This window comes from Toxorhynchites rutilus, chromosome 3, assembly GCF_029784135.1.
Source record: "Toxorhynchites rutilus septentrionalis strain SRP chromosome 3, ASM2978413v1, whole genome shotgun sequence".
NCBI lineage: Eukaryota > Metazoa > Arthropoda > Insecta > Diptera > Culicidae > Toxorhynchites > Toxorhynchites rutilus.
Genome location: NC_073746.1, coordinates 213442227 through 213467741, shown reverse-complemented (window position 1 = coordinate 213467741; position 25515 = coordinate 213442227). Strand labels below are relative to the sequence as shown.

At 38.5% G+C, this 25515-nt stretch overlaps 1 protein-coding gene across 13 annotated transcripts in view; it reads right to left on the bottom strand.

The window, feature by feature from the left end:
• LOC129780030 (synapse-associated protein of 47 kDa) overlaps positions 1-25515 on the bottom strand; it is a 57371-nt gene that overhangs the window by 22589 nt on the left and 9267 nt on the right. For 4 of the 13 annotated variants that reach the window (XM_055787887.1, XM_055787886.1, XM_055787884.1 and 1 more), the window contains exons 2-4: positions 23834-24281; positions 14296-14586; positions 1981-2218 (exon numbers count right to left, since the gene is read on the bottom strand). In XM_055787887.1, the coding sequence (XP_055643862.1) occupies positions 1981-2218; positions 14296-14586; positions 23834-24015 (711 nt within the window). In that variant the 5' untranslated portion in view covers positions 24016-24281. Of the gene's footprint in view, positions 1-1980; positions 2219-14295; positions 14587-23833; positions 24282-24460; positions 24662-25515 lie in introns of those variants that run through there. The other 9 variants (XM_055787895.1, XM_055787893.1, XM_055787894.1 and 6 more) reach the window with 6 other exon arrangements.

Here is a 25515-nt window from a genome sequence, read left to right as displayed (position 1 = left end):
CACAGGATAGGCGCAATCTTGATTCTGAGTTTTCAATGGTAGAATTCCCTCTCGCTCTTTTTTCATGTAACAAATCTGCTCGGATTAAGTTGAAATGGTTGAAAAACCACCCTGATGTGACGAAACATTTGAATTTATTCAATTGGTTTCTGAAGCTTGATATTGCGGATGGATGATTGGAAAAAGTACGAGTTATATCTATTCAAAAACCAGGAAAACCCGCGTACGACTTCAATTCGTACCGCCCAATAGCAATACTGTCTTGTTCACGAAAATTATTGGCGAAAATGTCCTAGTTCCGACTTGATAGATGGGTTGAAACAAATTGCCTACTTTCAGATACACAATATCGGTTCCATAGGGTCAAGGGGCCGTATGATTATCTTGCGTTGCTTTCACCAGAAATTCAACGAAAAAAAGTAAGTGGGTTCAGTTTTCTTGGACATAAAGGGGACCTAGGATTCTGTTTCAATAGATGTCATTTTACACCTTATGGGACTGCCACCTCTATTGAATAACATGTTATACAGGGTCTTTCAGATTAAACGCTCACGCAACAAATTTTAATAACTTATACAAAAGTGAACCGATTTTTAGTTTTAAAAAACGAAAATAAAGCTTATTTTAGAACATTTTCGTTGTGACCATCCCTTTTTTCGATAACGCGTTTTAAATGGTGAACAAAATTCTTCATGCACAACTCTAACATTACGACTTCGATGCTGTTTAAAATCCGAGTTATTTCTTCTTTAAGTTTCTCTAAATTTTGTGGCTTTTTAACATAGCAACGGTCCTTCACGAACCACCAGAGGAGGTAATCGACGACGAGAAATGTTGAAATTCTTATCATAAGAGCACAAATTTTCATGAAGGCTTTGGTTGCTCGAGTTATACGATTTCACTAAAAATACACGTTCTTGTGAATTGTACATTTTGACATTAAAAACCATACGATCAGACTAAACGAGTAGCCGAATATTATCCTCCCAAAGTGTGAAATGCAGTGTTACCATCGACGGAGCGAAAAAAAAATAAGGAGCTTTTCGATTTGTATGGTTTAGTATGGTTGTGCATAGCACTTCAAAAAATTTATGTGCTATACATTTTCCTTTAAAATGGCCATAGTCTATCATGTGAACGCTTGGAACAAGCTGCTTAGTAAGTCATGTTTTTCTAACATTCGGGCTGATTTTTCACAAATAATGGTATTCATTGCCTTCGAGTTTTTTGAATGTCCTGATCATGGTTTGCGGTCACTGTTGATTCATCTACACTTTTGACATGTTATATGCGGAGGTGCTTTGGCACCATAACCTTCTTCAAGTAATCGATGAACTTCTGCTATTTTCAAAAAAAAAAAAAAAAAGCAATTGATAGTGTTCCAGCTTTAGTTGGTTGGTTCTTTGTTTTTAAGAGGCTTTAAACTTTGCAGTTCATTCGCAAATAATTGTGTTTATTTATTAAACAAATAAACACAATTATCTTTGGCCTTGACGTCTTTAGAACATGGCCTAGCAGACACGATTCCCATTGATAATGCGCCTCCAGATCTTGTGGGCGGTCATTATTGAGCCAAGGTAGACAAATTGGTCCACTACCTTGAACTCAACGCCGTCAATCACTACACTACTGCTTAATCGGACCCTAATAGATAACCCACCCAATATTCGCAAACAACACTTCATTCTATCCATCGTAGCCTTAACCAGTCTGGTCAGCATCCCGAGGTAGCTATTTCTGATTACGATTCACCATCGCTCTTTTCGTGTTATTGAATCATTTCTGTGGTCACGGCATTTCTGGAGGATTTGCCACAAGGTGAAAATTGAGTCAGTAACAGACCAACCTTCGCTGAAGCCGGCCCAACAATTTCTCATGACTATGTTCGTTGGATAGATGAGATAATTGAAAATAATTGTGTATTTTTGTAAAATTTGCAGGCGGAGACTAAGTTACGGTTTCTATAAACTGTTCACTTACGTTATCCTTCAAGTGTTTAATCTTATCGCCAGCCTTATTGAACGAAGAATACAGGAACGATCCGATCGATTTTGCTCCAGCTGTGACTTTGTGAGTAACTGCAAAATTTACAATACATAAATGGAGAAGCATGGTAGTGAAACATGACTGTACTTTACCTTGTCCAATTTGCCCGGCGTTTTCCTCCGTTGGTGTTCCTGGCCCTGTTGCAGGACGTGAATCTGCCCCTCCGGTAGCACTGGTACCATTAGCAAAGTAAGGAGAGATAATTAGGAAATAAGGTATGAAATTAACTATATGTGGCAAAAACAGAGTTGTGTTTCGATCGCAAAACTGTACTTCGAAAAAAAAGGCAAAAAGAGAAGATTTAGAAAAATTCGAATTATTATTCTTGTTTAAATGTCCAAAAATATGTAAAGGTGAAAAATACGAGAACAAGGCAAAAATCAGAAAGGGTGTGTCTGTAGCTACCTCAAGGTTAAAATACGTACAATAACTATCGTGTATAAAGTGTAATATTGTGGGAAGTTGAAAATTGTTATAAAATAAGTACATTTCGAATGTCGATGCTTCGTACAAGTTTACAAAGTTCCAATCAGGCGCCGGATTTCAATCTGAATGGCAGAAAATTGTTCACACTCTGCGATATGGAGATTGCAAGAAGGGGGTATCGAAGCAAAGGAAATTAAAAGTCCATTTACTTGAGTTTTATTGGAATAGTCAGTCCGTTGCTAAAGAGTACGATATTATTGCCGCACGTTTTAGACACTTGTTTCTTTTTTTCTTCTTAATAATCGTTCATTACTTTAATTTTGGGCATAAGTTGCGTATTTATGAGCTCAGTCAATCAAATCTAAATGAAATCCAAACATTTCATTCCCGCAAAAAAAGTTGAAAAACCTCGGTTAGGTCAACAATGGAGAAGCTGAATGCTGGAGTACCTCCAAGAATACAACAAGCCGTATACAAGCTTTGGGCTTTAAAAAAATCCATGTACCCTGGAAACTCAATGAAATAATTACCCAGCTGAATGGATATGGGAATCGATTTGGTTGGAGAATCGTTGGAGGAATCAATTTTCAATGGTTTCAGACATACCTGAAACCATTAACATGCATGATGCCTTTAAAACGAATTCAATTAAACTAAAAAATTCAATTAAAAAAAACACACCGTGTTGTAAATCACCGCGTTATAGCAAATTCTTAAGCCGATCTTATGCTCATCTTCTATTGCAGACTTTTTGCGCAATATTAATGTATGTGTGTATGTTATTGGAGATTTACGAACCAAAAATAAATTGCTGTTGGTGTTCCATAAACGATAAAAACTATGTTGCTAATCAAACCTATTCAGGTGAGTAGTTGAAAAATTGTTTGTAGCGTCCCTGCAGTAAATATAGGCTGATTGAAATCGAAAACAGAACACATGAAATTTGCATTTTTGAATAAGCGGGTCTAAACTTGTACGAAGCTATTATAAATACTAGTGTGGAACATGAATACGCAAAAACAAAAATACAATTATCTTGAAACAGTAGTAAAATGTAAAGCTGAGAATATTTTGAACAAAACTGTACCTTTCCTGTTGTCTGTAAAAATAACAAAGTGAATTGTGGATGAGAAGAAAAAAGGAAGAATGTTTGTAGAATTTGTATTTTGTATTGAATCATGCCGGGTGGTTGATGGAATATTTTCAAAAGTATGAAACGAATTTGGGTTGTATTGCGTGTATATACTCTCAGCAAAGAGGTGATTGAAATCATGTAAAAATAATAGATTTTTGGTCAATTCCTATAGTTTTTATGTGAAATAGTGCCACAATTTAATCAAACAGACAGATATACTCTCATTGCCTAACTTCGAAGCGGATTACGGCCAGTTACGTGCTTCGTAATGGGGGAAAATAGACCACTTGGTGTTTTCAAAATACAGCGCAATATGTTCGATCGATTGACGCAATGTAATCATAAGTGGGTATCCCATTTATTTCAGTTTCATTCTATACCTTATGTAGGGAAGGGTGGCCTTGACCGACCCTCTTCTTGGATCTCAGAAATGGCGCTACCTACCAAATTTTCAGTATTGTCAAACGAAAGGTGTCACAACGCTGCAAGCAATTTGCAGTTGGGGACTGAAAACCAAAACTTTACCTTAACTTAACTTTAAACCATATACCAAGAGGAGTGCCTACAGAAGAAACTACTGCATTTCTGTAACAGCATGAGGTGGGTTGCCTATTCCAGTCGGACTTGGCAATCTGTCACTACTTAAATTCCACAGTGGTTCCCAGGCAGAATAATCGGGGCAATACCTTGAACAATTGAGGAATACAGATCAATTGTGAAGCACATATTGAAGAAAAAGAGTGAAGGACGAGCGAGGTTCGATGTTGTACGTGAACCCCGCCCAAATGCCGAATGTCGGAAAATCTATAGAAGTGCAGAGCTTGGGCAAGTACTGAGAGGAATGCTTAATTACGGCTAGACAAAAAGGTCAGATCAATGCTGAATCGACCAAAACCAAACGAGTTTTCGCCGAAAAATGAATAAATAGGAGTTCACAGTGCTCCACAACAACCGTAGGACGAGTTTTGAATGCAACTATCTACCCAGCGCTGAAAGAAGGGTAATCGCAGAGAGAAGGGTAATCGATCGTGTTCCTTTAGTTATTTTGCCAACAACCAAGAAGTAAGAACCAAAATATCACTAAATAGGTTTCTGTGAATAAATTCGAAACACTATCATCAGATCACAAAATGGTCTGAAATGTACCGTAGACATTGAATGAAGGATAATGCAACATGAAGATTAGGATCATGAGTGCATCAAAGATGTACAATAACTGTGAGGTTTGAATGAGGAAACAAAATACAGTGTCTATGCTCTAGCTCTATTATGCTATCATAGTTGCCGAGCAAGTCGGTCGCATCGAACGAGTCGCAGCGATCGGTGCATCTATCATTTGAAGATGTTTGGTTGCTTGTTGAATCTCATTTGGTTTGGTCCGCATCGCTGATATTTTGCATTGAGAATGCATTTTAGAAACGTTGCAATTATACAAATCGCAAAACATGAAGTTCGAGCATGGACTTGATTTGATACAATTCTCTCGATTTATAAAATACAAAAAAAAATCTTAGTTTGATAGTGATAGGGATAGTATCGACCGCTCGATTCGATTCACAAAAAAATTACATATTTCAGTTGTACTAGGATCTGTGATGCCGTGAGCAAGTATGCGAGTAATGATTCTGCGCGTTAAATGTACAAACCAAAATACCTATAATTGTGGAAATTTCTTCGGATAGTGGTTCAATAGTTTTGAATTGCAATGAATGATATATTCCAAAACAAAAATTGAACGGGCAAACGTATGCCGTCTGTCGCGCGCTAAAGCTCGGTCAGCCCTCGGTAAAGGGCCGTATCCTATGTTTCAAACTAACCGGGCGATCAGTGAAACACAGGTTTGCGTGCGAGAAACCGCCGCTTCCAACGTCGAGTCGGCGGTTGACTCGGATCGCGTCATCTTGATGGCTTGGGCTGCCTCGATTCCTTATCCTCGTTAAATCGATTCCTTATCACTACATTGACCGCAGAATGAATTTCGAAAACCGAAAACGAAAAAATAATGTATAAGGATGTTGGTTTGTCCGATTTTGGGTGTTTTCACGCAACTAATAAATGCAAATCGATTTTTCTTTATGAAAATCACATGCAATCAAGACGTTTGTTGTGTTTGTTGAAAAGCCCCAAGTCTCTAGTTGCTAATAATACTATAAGGCGTTCAAATTGTTCATTTTTTTAATGTTTTGCATTTTTTCTTTACTTGAGTTTACTGTCATCATATTGATCCATTCATAATTTAGGATTTCTTCAGAATAAGGTAAACTTCGATATAACGTACATTTCATTTTCAAAATTGTAAGTTGTAACGAATCGTACGTTATATCGAAGCATAATAAAGTACTCACAAACGTAGTCTATAATACATTATTGTGTTGCTATTTTAGTCAAGTTAATGAATAACTTCAATCAGAAGACGAAGTCAGCCTTTCTCATGATGTTTCCCTTCGTACTGTTGATTAAAGCCTGATTCATTTAGAATCTGGAATCACAAAACCAGCTGTATATCGAGATTGATTGAAGGTACAAAACTTGTTTTAGCATCACAATACAGTTAATTCATTGTTCTATCAGAAAAAAAATATTGAAAAAATTTTTCCTTTACACTTTGAAAAGGTGTACGTTATATCGAGGTAAAATGTACGTTATATCGAGTGACGTTATATCGAGGGTACGTTATATCGAAGTTTCCCTGTATTGCCTTTTCTCGGGCATTTTAGAGATGAACAGCGCTCAACAAAAAGAAACTTTATTTTTGCGTCGCGCGAAGGACAGGAAAACAAAGCAAATAACCCTCAATGTGCCCAAGCGGTTACCATAGTAATCATGTGGACAAACCAACATCAGTGAATTGGACAAACCATGATCAGAATTGAGGTTATCGAGATGCATGATGTTTACAATATTTGTAAGTGTTATAACCCATAAAAGGTCTGAATACATACCAGACGATCATCTGGTAATTGATTAAAAGTTAGATCAAATGGGGGGCGCATTGACACCAACAGAAGGTGGATATTTTAAGCCTTTAAAACATGTGAAACCGTAAAAATATCCTATAAAACTATTGTAAATCATGAAAAAGACAATTTTGTTTATATGTTTTGAAACATTTGAATACCTGATTTGACACAGGTGCGCTGAACTAGAGCATTCAAAATGTGGACAAACCAAATATTTTCGACTCGAAGAACCAACATCATTTATTTTAATATAAAATACGCTTTTTTCTGTGAGGCATTTATACCCATGATCAGTGCTGAAAATAATCAATTCATTCATTTGAATTCGATCGAACATAAACAAATCAGTCATGGTTGACAACACATATCTTCACACGAATATCGCGGCCTCATGAGCTGTTTTGACGAATGGCCATGCTTCATTCATATAGATCTCCTCTCACTGTATCCCTTCCATTCGATTGAAAAACCGCACCTTGATTCAACCCCTTCGCGTATTATTTAATACGTCACTACTAGAAAATGAATTGACGTGCGTTGAGACCGAGGATGACTGATGAACTATATTAGTCAATGATTATTCTAAATGACGTGACTAATAAATACAAATCTGCCTTTTCATTCAACTGACTTCAATCCACACTTCTACTTCCCCCTGACACGAATCTCTTTACCCGCGTACACAATCTTATTTTTATGTCCATATCAATGAGTTACATATGAGGTAGAGCAGTAGGCAAAGTGTATTTGCATTAATAAACAAAATATGGCGTCGTCATTATTTGCATTCAATATGGAATGTATATAGAAGAAACGCAACAATATTTAAATAACTCACAATTTGATGATGTCATGAGCCAAAATGCTCATGAAATCTTGGAACTGATTTTTTCAATAGATGATAATTGTATTGTGACTTACTTCCACCATTTAAGGAGCGAAAACGTCCAGCGAACAGTCGTATTCGTAATCCTCGGAAATAGCAGAATTTCCAATGAAATGTAGCTTAATTGTAAACTATTTTTCTCAAATCACATACACCGGTACTGGGAGCCTTTAAAATATCATCATATCATCGCGAAAATAACAAAAATTTGTTTGTTTCGCCTTTAAGGAAACATAGAGTGAAAGTGACACAAAAATTTCACTTTTATTCTTCTTTTGCGACATCATTTCACAAATATCCGCTGCACACTGTCACATTATACGTATATTCAGTGGGAGCTACACGAAAAGATCTGTTTTTAATTGATAAAAATGAAGAAAAAAAGCGTTTTCACATGGATGTAGAAGACAATTGAACACAAATATTGACGTCACAACGTGAAAAGTAGCTTTGGCAGCGCATACTATCACGCACACTACGCTCGCAAATTCTGGGGTCCATATAAAGTGAAACGAAAAGTAGTTACGCCATTTATGAACGGTTTATTTTCTACCCACCGTGAACTCAAACCAATTAAGTTAGACAGTTATCAGATATAAAAAATCCTCGCGTCGGTATTAATATACAGCGTACAGTTTGGGAAGAATTCTAAACAAATTTTAGTTCACTTTGTCTCCTAGTTCAATTTTGTCAAAAAAACATGCAGAAAAACGGGTTTATATCAACAAAATTCACAAATTTGTCAGTGGTTCTGAGAACAACACTGCACGCCATTTTATACGTGTGGGTAATTTTCGTGTACAATACAAAAAAGACGGGTGGGTAATGTCGGGGACATAACCGGAGAGACGTAGGGTGTCCAAGGGGTGTCCATTATTCGAATATCATGGAGCACAGATCCCAGAATGACCAACTTTTCATGTACAAAATTACAGAAAAAAAATCAAAGGATAAAATAAGACCTCAGCACTTAGCAAACACTCAAACGTTTAGATTCAAATACGAAAAAATCCAAATTTGTCTTGCAAATGTCGTGCGGTGCAAATGCTGTAGAGGTTATTGTTCAGCCGGCAACGAACACACACTTGATGGCAAGCATATCGCAATAGGAATTTACCGTCTGGTATTGTGATATAATTGGGCTTTGCACTCCTCATGAATAAATGTGTTCTACTAGTCAAGTCCTTCATTTGATACCCATATTGATGGGGCTTTGAGAAAATATGTAATCCGCCATTTTGTAGCGGTCGCCATCTTGGATTTTGAAGATCATGAAATACGCAGTTTTATAATGACTGCAGAGATAAAGGTGTGTTCCAAATTTCAGATCAACCGGTCAACAGGAAAGGGGCCCAATTTTAATTAATGTGGTACAGCGCCATAGGCAAACATGTTAAATACAAACATACAAATATGTCACAGCTAAATAAAACCGTTTAAAAACTCCAGCATTCTATCAAATCGAGCGCGATTAGTCACTCATTCACCCGGCGCGACGTTTCCACCGCTTTTAACACACTTCGATAAGCTCCCCTGCTCCACATCCCATTGATACTCCTGTCTCTCACTCTTGCGGTATCGTACCGCATACATCCCCGGCAAATGCAGCGATATCTCTTATGATGAAAATCAATTTCAAGATAGCGTCTTTCCTGCTTGGCGTCCGATGATAGAATGTGGCCAAGCCCCACCATCGCTCACTTTATATAGCCATATAGTTAACGTTGTAGCGACCGCCTTTATTTATTTATAATCTCTTTTTTGTCTCCCTCCTTCACCTTGTCCATACGTTTCACTCGTCGCCGTGGTTGCTTGTAATGAATAGCTGTTTACCGCGGGAGCGCAGACATGTATGGGAAAGTAGGGAAATCTTTCTTCCAATTTTTCATCAATTTGAACTTTATATGAGCTGAAAACCCGTGATGTATAGCATATAAACAATTGCTGAGGATATTTCCTATCAATGTGTGTATTTGGAACCAAAATACATTCATTAATTGAGGAGGTATTAGCGTTCAAAAACTGAACACTTTTTCACACCGAAATATTGAAATGGGCCCCTATATTGAAAGGTTAGACGTAGTCCTACGTCAAAAAAATCTTCTTCTTCTTCTTCTTCAATGGCACTAACGTTCCTAGAGGAACTTCGCCGTCTCAACGTAGTATTACTTGCGTCATTTTTTATTAGTACTTAGTTGAGATGTCTATGCCAAATAACACGCCTTGAATGCATTCTGAGTGGCAACCTCTAGAATACGCGTGATCACAGTGCAAAGGAAATTTCTTTGGCGAAAAATTCCCCCGACCAGAACGGGAATCGAACCCGAACACCCGGCATGTTAGTTATGACGCTAGCCACTCGGCCACGGGAGCACTCAAAAAAATCTAGCTCACCTGTAGTATATGTCAAACCACATTAAACTCAAATATCGAGCCATGCATAAGTGATACATGAGAGAGAGAGAAAAATTCATTCTAAGTGGAGTCACTTCAAAATGCAAAGAAGCCCATTTGATGCGGAAGAATGAAGTGAGATAGTCGAGCCGTAGAGGGAGATAGCGACTAAACGCCCTATGGCTCGAAAAATAGGAATGGTTTCGTCCAAGAGACAAATAAAGGTTATAGATTAAAGTCAACAAAGTCGACAAAACATCCAACCAACGGCTGAATCACGTACACCCCGAATTACCCAAACAATAGCATGTTTTGCAAGCAATCCTAACTTGTATCAGGAAAAGTCAATTGAAAGATTGACTCTGATGAATCGGGCGCTTTCTGGAGAGAAGCAGAGGAGCTAAAAATGCCAAACATTTCCAACAACTTTAAACCAGAGCTGCCGGTAACGTTACTGACAAGTCTATACAAACTTTTATGACCGAAGTGAAGCACAAAGCTCGATATTTTTACATGAATGACGTGAAATGACGATGTTTTGAACGTGTGAATTTGTGAACAGTATCCCATAAATATATCTTCCGCCGCTTATCGCCAATAGTAAGTAGATTTGTGGGAAGTTATCAGGCCGGATTCATGCCCGGTTGCTCGACGACGAACCATATTTTTACACTGCGGCAGATCCTCGACCGACGACAGCTATGGAGGATCATGGACGAACACGGCTTTCCCCGAAAGCTGACAAGACTAATTCAGGCAACGATGAACGGTGTGCGATGCAGTGTGCGGATCTCAGGAGAACTGTCGGAATCATTTGAGACTCACAGGGGACTTCGACAAGGCGATGGACTCTCCTGTCTGCTCTTCAACGTGGCGCTGGAAGGTGTTATGCGGAGAGCGGGCTTCAACATGCGGGGCACGATTTTCAACAAGTCTAGTCAGTTTATCTGCTTCGCCGACGACGTGGACATAATCGGAAGAACACATGCGACGGTAGCCGACTTGTATGCCCGACTGAAACACGAAGCAGGGCTGATTGGGCTTGGGATCAATGCGTCTAAGACTAAATACATGCTAGCTGGAGGGACTGATCGCAACAGAGTTCTTCTTGGTAGTAGTGTTGTGATCGACGGCGACGAGCTCGAGGTGGTAGAGGAATTTGTCTACCTTGGCTCGTTGATAACAACTGTTAACAACAACAGCCGTGAAATTCGAAGACGCATTGTCAATGGAAGTCGTGCCTACTATGGGCTCCGCAAATCCTTGAGATCCAACAAACTCCGACCCCGTACGAAGTGTACCATGTACAAACCCCTAATTCGACCGGTTGTTCTCTATGGGCACGAAGCATGGACGATGCTTGAAGAGGACTCACAAGCGGTTGGAGTTTTCGAACGCCGAGTGCTCAGAACAATATACGGTGGTGTACAGGAAAGCGGAGTATGGAGAAGGAGAATGAACCACGAACTGGCGCAACTCTACGGCGAACCCAGCATTCAGAAAGTCGCCAAGGCTGGACGAGTGCGATGGGCAGGGCATGTTGCAAGATTGCCGGACAGCAGCCCTGCAAAGATGGTGTTCGCATCGAATCCGGTAGGAACAAGAAGGAGAGGAGCCCAGCGAGCGAGGTGGTTGGACCAGGTGGAGCAGGACTTGGCAAGAATCGGTGCAGCCGGGAGTTGGAGAACTGCAGCCATGGATCGGGATTATTGGCGAAAAATTGTGAAGAAGATCTAATCTCTCAATGGGATGTAGTATCATTATAAATAAATAAATAATCCCATAAATATGAAATAATTACGAAAATCGTTTGAAAAGTCCGTGCAAAGTCAGATAGATGACACTAATTGCGCGTATCGAGGTTATTTTTGTTGAGTAGCATTTCTTGGCAGAACACACAAAAAGTTTCAGTCATCTCGGTCTGTTTCTTTGTGTTTGGCATTCGTTCCAATCGAGGAAGTCGAGCGATTTTGTCCCATCACGAACAAACTCACGCCTCAGCAGTTGTGGTAGTAAAATTAACGGAAAAAGAGTTCCAACTCGTTTCACATTCCCCCTATTCTCCAGACTTGGTTTCGCCGATCTACAATTTGTTTCTCAATTTCGAGGAATGGCTGGCGGGAAAAAGATTTTATTCAAACGAGGAAGTGATTGCAGAAACGAATGGCTTGGACAAATCCTATTATCCGGCCCTTTTTGTGCGATTTTATTATCAAATAAGAATCTGAATCACACAAAAAAACGTTCGCACAAAAACATATTTGTCTACTACATGGGCTGAAAAGTCCCGGAATTTTCGAAGGCAACAATCGTTTTTTTGAGCAAAGCATTTCTGAGCCAACATAGTTTTCTTCGAGGGCAATACACTTGTTATAGCGAGTTTCCAACATTTCGATTCCCTTTCTGTAGTACGAAACGTCTAAGTCCTCGAAATATGCCTCAATGCCGCTCTGCAGACTGTCTATTGGACTCAGGAGTGTGGTAATGGATCATCAACGCGCCGCTGTTTTTGGTAGATGGTCAACAAACGCAGCACCCATCGCGCGGATGGCTTTTCATGTTCAAAATGTCGTGCAAAATGTATCCCACTCGTTCTTTTGAAACGCCTACGGCCTCAGCTAACACGCGTAATCTCAATTTACTTACAATGTCAAACCTAAAGCAAAAATTGGTATTTTTATATAACAATAAACCTCAATGTAAAATGCTGTTGTTTTGAAATGTATATTGATAGAAATAAAAATGCTTTGTAGTCCACTAGAGTACTTTATGCGAATCGTTGAATATAGGTCATGAAGATCAGTTTTAGTTTCAATCCTACATGAAAATGGATTCCAGGTAACGCAAGTGGTGTTGATTTACTTAATGATCAATGTAAAATATGAAACTATTGTTGTAAGTATTCGGATGTGATAATGTGAAGTCGAAATAATAAAAATCGAATAAAAACTAATCTACAAGTATGTTCAAATAATATCACTTAAAACTAGATTTCAAATGGGCCATACACAAATGAAGAAATTGTAGTGATCTTCTATCTAACTTTTGAGTTAATTATTTTACATGATTGGTTTTTATATATTTGATTTATTAATTAATAAGCTCTTTGCTCGAAATCGTTACAGTGCTTACGATTGTTTATAAATAAATTGAGAATAGAACAAATCAAAGTAAAAAGCTAACAGTTCACGAAACAGAACATTTTTGCTAGGTGAGCAGCGATAAGATGGGATGTGCGAACGGTTAAATTGGGTTTGATGTCTACCATACGGAAGGGTGTGTTGGATGGAATAATGGGAAACAATTAGATGTTTGCTAAATCATGATTACAGCAACAAGAAGCTTGAAATATTTCTCCCAAAAGAGTATATCAATGACAAGTGTACACTCGTGAGAAGAAAACGAAAAAGGGAATAAATCTGACCCACTTATGTCCAAGTCGTATACATTCTTCAGGAACTTATGAACATATGATTTATGAATAGGTGACATAAAGATGCACTTGACAGGTGATAAAATTTGAAAAAGCGCAAATGATTAATGGGAAACAATTAGATGTTTGCTAAATCATGATTAAAGCAACAAGAAGCTTGAAATATTTCTCCCAAAAGAGTATATCAATGACAAGTGTACACTCGTGAGAAGAAAACGAAAAAGGGAATAAATCTGACCCACTTATGTCCAAGTCGTATACATTCTTCAGGAACTTATGAACATATGATTTATGAATAGGTGATATAAAGATGCACTTGACAGGGGATAAAATTTGAAAAAGCGCAAATGATTGTGAAGCAAAAATAATTATTCTAGGTAACAATGTGAATAAACTTCTACAACAATGGAAATTCCATTTGTCTACATTTGCGTTGTTTGAATTCAATGTCATTTGTACACAGTAATCATTTCATTAAAACAATCTTCAAACAAACTATAACAATTGAAGAAAGATGTCTTGGCTGAATGGAAAGTTTGAAATGAAACAAAAGTGATTGAATATAAGTGGAGATAGGAGTGGATAATTGTACACTTTGATCACACATTGATAAAAACTCATAGAAGCTACAGATGTAAATCCCTACACCGCTTCCAAACGGCCATACAACATCGTTTCAACACATCCAAATTGATCACATTTGATAACCTAGAACTCCAAACAAGATAAACCCATTTACATCTTGAAAGAAAGCAGTTTTACAGACAAGTATGACTAAATCAAAGATGATAATCAAATGCATTTCGATTTCATTTTGTTCTCATTCTCGAATCAATGTGCATTTAATCACACAGGAGTGAAAAAATCGATTGATTGAATGAGGATGCAAATCAGCTTTTTCACATTCTGCACTAGACAAAACGTGTATTTCGTCCCCCTCTTTCTTCAAGTGTCTTTCTGTTTCTATCCTCTCCAACTATCATAATTTCAATCAATTATGTATCGGCCCATTTACCTAATATACCTGGACCGGTCTTCCTCGTCGGCTACGTCCGTCGATCCGGCAACGGCTTGATTCGTGTTTTCTGGCGATGTGACTAGGCCCTCGTTTGCAATGCCTCCATTCTCGTCCGTTGTGTTGGCCTTTCGCAGACCGGGTATCGAGGGCATGGAAGGCATTGCGGGCATCGCTGGCATTGAAACCGTTGGCATGGATGGCATCGCTGGCATTGAGGGGATGGATGCATTCCCGAGCCAACCTGTCACCTTAGAAGAAACGCCTGAGAAAACGCCAGTTTTTGTTGGGCTGTAAATGATAATTGAGAACAAAAATTACATTAGAAGCTTCCATGTGTGATTTTATGCCGTGTGGTGGGAGATGATATTATTTTTTTATACATTGCATTGAATCATTACAGGCGCATACATAAATCAAAGGGGTTCATGTAGTTTTTTTTTATATAATAAGGGACTGCCAATTGAGATGAGTTCCGAAAACGGCGAGGAAGAAAGTTTAGCGGAAAATGTGTGAGAAGTTCGTGGCAGTCAAAAATTACAAGAATTAATATTCGCTGCATTGTAGTGCGCCTGGAACCTAATGAGTCCAATCCTATTAGCTTGCCCTGGTCGGAATACGAAGGAAGATTAGCTGGATCGTTCCATGAAAGACGTCTCAGGACATAACGTATGAACTTTCTCTGTACTCGTTCGATCGGTAAGACTACGTAACAAACAGTACAACGTCTTCAAAGTATGAATATCGGTGATCTTGGACGCATGACGACAAATGAATCTCAACACAGGGAAAGCTTTGACGGTAATAACGCCGATGTGCTCATTGAATCTGAGCCTCAAACCAATGACGACTCTGGGATCACACGTTCATCAGAATAAATAGCAAATTTTACATAAAAAAAATCTAATGCAGCACCTTTATCAAAATGACATTAAGTAATTAAGCAGCGCTAGTCAAATTTATGAAAACAAGGTACAGTATCAGTCAAGGTGTCAATAAAACTTAAAACATCCGGAATCACTGTTCATTTTATAGCAGCGGTCGTAGTAGACGTATCTGAAATCTTTTGACAGAAAATTGCTCGGAAAACCTGTATTGTTCGATGGCGAAAAATTCCGAAGCCGAGAAGTCGAGAGCAGAAATTTGATTTTGAACACCCACATTAAAAATCCTGCGTGGTTAGGTATTAACCCCGCGAAATCGCTGAAAATGGCTAAATCGACAATATATGATGTACTGAAACGTTTCCGCTAACGTACAACTGTTTTTCGGATGGATCAAAAATAGATACACATATGACATAAAAAATCCACTTGCGTAAATTTGTTTTACGTGTCCTGTTTACATCTGACACAAACATAATTTTTGGTAGCTGTTTAGTCAACTTTTCGTATGTAGTGACTTGTTTTTGACGCTGAGGAAGCTTCCGGAAAGTAGGTGGAAAACAAATCTTAACACAGGTTCGAAATTTGATTGTGCGTGACATCCAGCGTAAGGAGTTACAACGAAACATTACTGGAAAGCATGAGGTAAGCCGTGGTGCGGTCTAGTTGGTCATTCGGAAGCATCAGATGCTCGGCAGCGTGGCCGATCGACCGAAACGTAAGACTGAACGGGCACGGTAATCATCCGGGCAGTTAAAAAACCCACGTTAGAAACGTTGGATCGTTGGATCCTTTCCAATCGCACCATTCGATGACACTTGGTGGACCAGACCCTGAAGAGCTGCTTCGCCAAAAAGTGACCGATGATCAGCAACATCATCAAAAAAGACTTCAGTTTGCGAGGAACCGTATCAACAGACCGTTGGGGTTCTGGAAGCTCGATATTTGGTCGAACGAGTCCAAATTCGAGCTGTTTAACAAGAAACTGTGACTCCAAATGTAGCAGAAGTGCGACGAGAGCCTCCAGGACCAGCATCTTCAACCGACTATGAAGCACGGTAGTGGAAGCCTAATAGTGCAGGGCTGTTTGTCGTGGGCTGGGGTGGGAAACTTAGCGCAGGTCAACGATATTATGACTGCCGATGGTTACATCGACATTTTTATGCGAAAACTTTGAAGAATCCATGCCGAAATCGGGACTACACCTTCCAAGATAAGAACCCGAACCATACTGCGAAGCAGCATTCTTTCGATGAAATGGCCACCCAAAAGCCCCGACTTGAATTCTATTAAGAATTTATGGGCGATTTTGGACAACAAGGTGGACAAGGTGGAAAGTATTAAAACTGTTAATATTGGAACACTTTGATTTCAAATGGGCGTGGATTGTTTTCTTGCGCTTATCTCTGTTGATAGAAATCATTAAAAAAAACTTTGTCGAAGATCGTTATTCTCTAGATAGAAACTGTCTTCGATAAAGTTGTTACATATGATGGAGCACTCATTTTCATGTTATCAAAAATAGGATGACTAAAATGTTGAGTGAAATCAAACATCTAACTTTTATATCTTTATAGATAAGTTGTAACCGCAGTCAATGTTGTAGCCCCAGTTACTCTTATGTTTGCTATCATTTAATATAAGCGATCCAGAGTTACATTAGGGTGACCATGAAAAAAAACGGTTTTCAATCTAACTTTTTAAAACTTTTTTCGAACGACTTTTAGAACTTATCAAGACGAACATTTTGAAATGCAAAACTTATCTTGATCCCCCTTAAAGTTATTTATGTTTTTTACCCAAAAAACTCATGTTTTCAAATTTAGTTTGATCAAATACAAAAAATAACATATTTCTGGAACTTTCACATTATGTAGAGTCAAATATGTCTTTTCAAATTCCATCAAGAAACATTTTTTATGTTTGCCCCAGGAAGAACGACAAACAAATAAAAAGAGCGTATTTTTGAGGAAAACAAATCAATAACTTTGAGTAGGATTCAAGTATTGACAAGTTCTGCATCGCAAAATATTTGTTTTGGTAAGCTCTAAAAGTCGTCCGAAGACAGTTTACATTTAGAATGTGAAATATAAAAATTAGAGCAAAAACCCGTTTTTTTCTTTCATGGTGACCCTAATGTAATTTAGAACAAAAGCGCTAAATCAGCTCTATTAAAAGATTGAAAAAAGCTTTGTTCTTCGAAGTTGCTAAATATAAGATATGCTACAACATTGTCGAACTAGGCAAACATCTATCTATAAAGATAAGAAAGTTAGATTTTTTATTTCATCTAACATTATTGACAACATGAAAATGTGCGCTCCTTCATATGTAACAATTATGGTGAACACAATTTTTGTCAAGAGAATAATCGCCGAGCTCTAGATTGAACTTGTCGGAGATCTCACCTGCAGAATTTCTGGCCATTTCGTATGGGAGTCCACAACGATCGGAAAATAGTATTCATCCAAAGGACCAGCAAAATCCATGTGTAGATGTTGCCATGAAGCACTAGCAGTCGGACAGGGCTGTGGATAAGCTTGTGGTTGGGATTTTGCAGCATCTTCGCAGTTTAAACATATACGACATATACGATGCATGGTGCACGTGGTTATAGATGCGAGATCCAAAACAACGATGCATTGAACAATTTGCCATCATCCTCATATAGTTACCAACCAGTGAGTAGAGTTCGACAACTAAAGAACGCCTCCACCTCGTTCTCTGAAAAAGCTCCGCTTTTTTTGGCCAACCGTTCTTAAAAAATCCGAATTACAGAAGGTAATATCATACCTCGATAATATTCCTCGCACCATCTCGAAGTGATCGGAAAATTCTGAAGAATATCCTGCAAACCTAAACTGGAATCAGCCACAGTGCGAACCATTGCGATTACGGCTTTCTCGTCTTGTTTTTCGAGATTACTGACGATATATGATAAGACATCTGGTTATCCGAAATTTCGCGTTGACATGAACTTGATTTCGAAATCCTAGCCCAGAAGTTGAGTTACCAACGCTGGAGACAGTTGATAGTCTGTCGGCAGCGTGAAACGACGACCCTAAAACATGCGATTTAATATGGTACAGGTGGAAACCAACCCAGAAGCTTCCTTCTCAATTTGATTGTAGTTTTTGGTGCGTCACCGGCAGCAATAATCTCATGTTCCGGATTGTAATGGGCGAGGAGCACATTTCATTGTAGAACTCGCTTGATGTCCGAAATGTACGCTGACATTCCTGGTTCCATGTGTTTTCTGCGCCCTTGTTCAAAAAGTTATCCAGAGGGTGGCTAACTGGTGCATTTCTGGTGAGAACTTCCAGTAGAAGTTTACGACATTCAGAAACGATCGCAAAGTAGTATCGTAATTACGTAGAAACGTAGGGAGATCGCTTTAGGTGTCGAGGATAACACTGAAGATAAGCGAGCGTGAAAGCTTTTTTTTCCAGTCTGGTAACCAGTGATTTGTCAAAAATTTTGACCTATATCCCATACATGCTGTCAAAAATCAACGAGACGCAGGACATCACGCTGGAGAAGATAGTGGAGGCACCCTGACGTCCGATCAGCGAAGTGTCTTTCTTCAAATTAATCATACTTTTGCAAAGACAATGCCAATTTCCCCAGACACCTTGGTTTTGATGGCTGTGTTAGGGAAAAGTTTTTCAATAAGAGAGCTACAAGTTTTTTTTGGCGTACAACTACGTCTTTCATTAAGGGTGCCAAATCAGAAAACGTTTTTACGAAATAAAGTTAACGTTAATAACTTTTTTTTACCGCAAACTGATTTTGGCGATTTACATACTAAACGAATCGGAAATTCCGTAAGATTTGTTTATTATGTTATACATTAGAATCCCCTGGATTGTAAATGGTTAAAATTCATGAGAACATTAAGCGTTTCCATTTTCCCATACATTTGTTCTGTCCATTTGTGTGCTTTCCCGAACAGAGCTGTCAATAACGAACAACTTATCGACGACCAACGGAGGGGAAATCGTAGAATTTAATGTCTCCATGAACAAAGGAAAAGTAGAAGAATGAAGGGGAATACTTGCCTAGAGTATAAACAGTGGATCTCGCTGAGGCAAACTTTCGTCGTCGTTTGGTTTTTCTGTTCGTTTTTCGCGTTATTCGTATCGTGTGTTTTTCTTTCCGCGTTATAAATTGGACGCTTCGCATAGTGCGTGATGAGCAAGAAGAAGAGGAAGGCTGGCTCGAGCCTTGCAAAAAACGAAGCTTCATCCAATAATGCACGCAATGTTGGTGCAGTGAAAAGCGCTCGCACTGAACTGAGCCTTCGCGAGTGTGACACCGCATCGAACAACAGCGAAGTAGGCGATTTCGGCGCGTCGGTCGAAAATGTAAACGCCGTTACCCAGGCAGCAACCAAAATCAAGCTGTCCCCGTTGGTGGTGGAGGCGGTCGCTCTTGACAAACTCATCAGCGAATTCGCATCGATGGGTGCTACAGCAGCGTACAAGCTGTGTGACATAATTCAGTCTTTTTCCAAGCAGTTAACATGGTTTGTTTTCCGTTATCATAATGGTTTCGTTGGTGCCTTCAAGAATGCATCAATGCATTAAACTGACATCATGGCGAAGCAGACGTTAAGGTTGTGCACCAAAAATTATTTAGGGAATACCAAGCATCTTGAATGTCTTATTGGAATGTTATAAGTTATTTGAATTCACGTGCCAGTCGCAAAACTGCCTTCAACTAGGATTGCATTTGCGCTAATATTGATCATAATGAAGCATTGCTACTGTTTTCGAGGTTGTTATTAACAAGAAGAGTTTATTTCGCTTGTTTAGTCACCAAGAAAGTAAATGTTCTGGAATTTTGTATGTGATTAGGTTTCGCTTGCCAGTAGCAAAACTTCCTCCACTAAGGGTGACAGCTGCGTTTCTCTCGGGCATGAGAAAGTAATGCAACTCTTTTCGAGGCCAGTAATATTAACAGAAGCGTTTCTTTTGAGAATAGCGCAAAATGATTAGAAGTGTTTATATTCCTAGCAGTTTCAAGCCACCAATGTATGGCTCTGTATGCATGCTATGGCGAACGCTTGTTTAGCGCTTGGTTTACGTTGTACGAACGATGCCTAGAGGTGCGTTTCCTTTGAGGCAATACTAAATAACATGTAGCATGATATTTGATACTTGCAAGTGTTGTCATTGTTGTTGTTTCCATGCGGTGCCATAGATATATTGATTTAGTTATGAGATGTGGAATAATGGTGCTGGTGCAACATGTATAGAATCGACTGTATCCGAATCTATGCCAATTTCGAAAAAGGCCACCGGAATAGCGTTCGTAGTAAATTTTCAATGCATTGACATGAAATAAATTGCGACATACGATCAGTTAGTGTATTGTTTTGCGAGGGCAAGAATGAATCATCAATCAATTATCGTCAACTGATTCTACAATGAAAAAACCATTTCAGAGATTATTCTACTAAGAAGTTGTTTCTAAAATTTCACAGCATTATAGAATATCCGAAGGTATAAACAAGCGACTTATATAAAATAACAGCATAGTTCTACGTCAACAATGCGGTCGTATCTTGGACACAACCTCCTATATTTTTATAAATAAAACAAAAACGGTTTTGGATATCAATGAAATTCTGTATTCATGTGAAAGTGCATTTGATGCCATTATGTATGGAACTCGATTTCTTTTGCATGGCCACCACGGGCACGTTTGCAGAAGTCCAGACGCTGAACCCAATTTTCGACGGTTCTCAAGCATAAATCGGCCGATACTGCTGCAGTATCACGTTCGATATTCGTACGAAGTTCATCAATCATCGCTGGCTTGTTGGCATAGACTAAAAACTTGTTGTAGCCCCACAGGAAATAGTCTAACGGCGTCAAATCACACGACCGAGGCGGCCAATTGACTGGGCCATTTCGTGAGATAACACGCTCACCAAACTTGATTTTCAATAAACCGATTGTTAAAATCGCTGAGTGGCTTGTGGCATCGTCCTGTTAAAACCACATTGTTCAAGTCCATATCATCCAATTCGGCCCAAAAATATTCGGTTGTCATTGACCAGTAGCGATTTCTATTCACAGTATGCTGTCGCTTCAGTTCGGTCGGTGTGGAACTGAACAGTAAGTATTCGGTTCAATGACTCACTTCTCGAATGTTACAGAGAGGTGGTCTACTTAGGACTCACTAACCACAAATACAGGTTAGGCATGGTGTCGCGGGCCGCAAAATAAAAATAAATGTACTACGAAATTATAACCTGCGAGGTACAAAAATTATAAAAAATTAAGAATGAAACTCTTTAGTACAAACAGTACGTAGCACTGACAAGAGCCAATGAGTGAATGCTTTAACTGAGTGAGGGACGCGGACTTTCACCAAATTTATAGGTTTTTGTGTATGAGCTCCAAACATCATACACTCCAAATAGGCCAACCAGAATAACCTGCCGGGCCGCAGGTTGAGTATCGCTGCTCTAGACAGTCATCTAATTTTCAGATTACACGTTAATAAAATTGTCACGAAATGCAATATTCTGCTCCGGTCGTTGTATTCATTGATTGGCAGAAACACTTAACTTTGTATGAAGAATCAGATGGCTGTCTACAAACAGATCATTTACCCTGCAATTGAGTATGCGGTTCCTGTCTGGAACGCGTTCAGAATAAATTTCTGAAGATAATTCTGAATCTGCCCCCTGGGCGAGAACAACGGAGGTTCACGAAAGGGCCTGCCTGGATACCCTGGAAGTAAAAGCCCACAAATTTGTTCAAAAATTTGGAGAGAGGTGCTCCTATTCCGAGATTGATTGTTCTGAATTTGTATAGTAATTTCATGATTTAGGTTAAGGTTAGGTTATGTAGGTAGTTTGTTTTAATAATTTTAAAAATAATTTGAAATGTTCATTAAATGTTGAACATTTAAATTATTTCGAAAAAAAGTATATCATATAAAACATGAATTTCATAATGCAATTTCTTCAGCTAGAATTGAGATGCAAATCATAGGCTGTTCACTTAACTTGTAAGAACTAGAAAAGATTTTTGACTTTTTTTCAGAACGGCCCCACGGGAACGTGTTAAGGGACTTTAACTCGAAGGTCATTCGTTCCTTAATTCTCAATGAATGAATAAATATATTTTGAAAGATCGCTTTCTTGTCAGTGTGTGAGTGGTTGAGTATTAATATGGATTTTTTTATACAGGGATACACATTAAATTCATCTCTTTAAAACTTGTTTATGGTCCTGAACCGAGGAATCGAGGCGCCTTGATTGTGCGTTCGTGTTCGAAAACACCTATTCCTTTCACCAAAAATTCAAGAGAATGAAAAAGTACTCACAGCGTGTATCTCCTATGACGATTGCACTAGACACTTTGATTGCAGCTCAGTCCGGCGACAGAAAAGAAATGTGATTGGGAGCCAAAAAAAATATCTTTAGAATGAAGTGGTTATTGACTTCAAAAAGTTTATATTCAATCTAACGAATGACCACCAATAAACAATGCCATGGAGCGTCTCAAAACGCTCCAATCTTCGCGCAAACGTGCAAACGTCGAGTTTATTCGTAGTCCATGAACTATCTCCTGACGTTTTGCATACAGGTCTTGCTCGATTAGTAGAAATTTTTCATCGCCTCCTTCAGTGACTGACCGATAAGAATGAAATCGATTTTTGACATCGAAATTTCCGAAACGAAATCATTCCTTATAGCCTTATAGCATATCCTTGTCGTAAACTCTACAAATATTTCCGCGTGGTTTCTGCCTCAAATTTCCTGTAGCAAAATGAACTGCAAAGTTTCAAGCCTCTCAAAAACAAAGAACAGAATCGAATGTAGCGTCACAAAGCGTACTTGTTCAGAAATTTCGCTTTATTTTCAAATCATAACTTTTGGCACGATCGGTAAGTGATCAATTCTTCTCAGGCCTTAGCCTGTCTAGAACATTGTGTGTTTCATTTTCATTCAAGACGAATAGACAGCTTCCTTTTTACTAAATTCCATTGAGCAATTTTCGGGAATAAAAAAATAAACTCTTCTGACCTAATTTGAGCACATTCAATGAATTGGAATTAGCAAATGTCCTTGAGGAAATTTTTCTAACCTATTTCATCATTTTCACCATGATGAAACGTTCCGATCAAAGAGCTTCACAGACAGCAAAGTTGTAAAGCCTGTAGTTTACGTTATATGGAATAATTAAAAAATGACGATCCGTGTAAACACTCTTTTAATGGGGTCAATACGTTTTCGTGATAATTAAACGATTTGTAGAATTGTTTTCTTCTTCAAATGTTGAATTGGACATATTTTATTCTCATAAATTATTGTACTGCTAAATTCTATATTTTATAGAACGTTTGAGTAATAGAAACAATAATGATATCAAACTGTTCACTGCAGCAACTGCGCTATTTTTTAGAGAATTATTTCGTTTAAATTATTAATACGCAACAGACGAAAGTCGCCTAAGTAGGAAAATTTGAGATCATGTGATTTGAGATGCACCCTCACCCACTGTCTGGACACGCAGTCGTGTCGTTATCGGGTGTCGAAAATTCAGTATTTATACAATGTGGCACAAAAAGCACGGTGTCACAAACTCACGCACGGAGAATTCATCTTTCGCACTCACTATCAATTGCTCACATACCTTTTATCACCTTCATCTGCCGCCGCGGATGCCGCTGGGGCTTCTGTGGTACCGACTGTGGCTGGAGCTGTAGTCATCGCTGTTGCTGCAGAATTTGGGGGAGTTGGCACCTCCTCATCCTGTGGCTCGCCTTTTGCTGCTCCAATCCACGAGCTAACTTGATTCGTTAATCCGGAAAACATTATTCACTGCAACGATTGCGTTTTCTTCGTTTGAAGCTGTGAAGGTTTAATTCTTTAACACACTGCAGTAATAATCCCAGTGGATTTTCTTCTAATCTCTTTGTTTAAGAAAAACTTTATCTCGTAACATGAGAACAAACGCAGTTTTCTTCTATGGCAATTTTTTCTTCTCACACTTTTCACTATTCTCTCTCACTTTTCACAGAGATTTTCAAATAAATTTCAATAAGTCACTCACTGCTGTTTTTTACCATTTAATCCCTTGTCTGCAACAGTATTCAAGAAAGAAAAAGAAAATCTTAATCAGATTGATATAACTTCTTCATGTATTGATTGAAGTTCAATTCGGGTGCGAGGAAAATATCCACTCACTGTGACTATCAATTATGGACGGAGAAAGTTCATCTATATCAAAATGTATAACGAAAATATAAACGATTGTTACCAATTTTCTTTGGATAGAACCTGTAGTTTGGGTGAGTGTACGCTTATTGGGTCAGGATATAGTAGAAGAGGTCGTCCTAGCGCCACAATTTCTAGAAAAGTACAACGAATTTTCAACTTTCGTCCACCACTTTACACAGCAACCGATCGAATTCCAAATCGGAAATCGTTCTGCAAATGCGCATCTGCCAGGGCTGAAAAGTACTACCTCATCCACGCGCTTTCCAACTACGAAGGATACGAGCAGTGACGAAGTAGAACGTGATCCGGGGCATGCGCAATGCAGCGATAGCTTGAGATGTGTCCTGAGATTCTGTCAATGTTCGGTTAAATCCTGTGTGCTTCGGTTTCGGCTCTCATATGTACGAAAATTTCCTGGAAGCGCATGACGTTTCATTTTGGGGATCGATTCTTAGAATTATCAAAAAAAATATGTGGAGCAAGATGTAAAGTTTAAAAGAGACTGTGAGCTTTTGAGCTTTCTAAAGAACCATAGTCAACATGATAGCATTCAGGGAAATATTCGTTTTCGAAGGATGACAATCAAGTTGATGTTGTTTGACGTGTGCGCCCTGGACGACCTCTGGAAACGCTCTCACACACATATACTTTCATATTACTCAAGGTACAATGTAGAGCTCATAGACTTATGCTTATCGAATATATTTAAACACTTATGTAAATAAAATATTTCAGATACTTAAAAAAACTGAACGATTCGTCATAGTTTCATATTTTAATGTCTATCAAATCCATACTAACATCCTAGTAAAATTGAGGAAATTTTACTAGAATAATCCTCAGTTGGATAATATTTTAGAACTAACAAAATGTATTGAAAATAGTAATTAAACTCCACAAATGTTAGATTTCCTATCAAATCAGCACCAGAACACACCAGGTATTTGATTCCATCGGATTGTTCTACACTAGAAAAAACTCGTTGCTTTTAATCATGATATAAAACTATTTTTTGTTAGAAAAACTAATGTCCTCAGATATGCGAATTTTGCGATGATGAACAAATTGTTGAAAAATATATTGACTTTCTTAAAA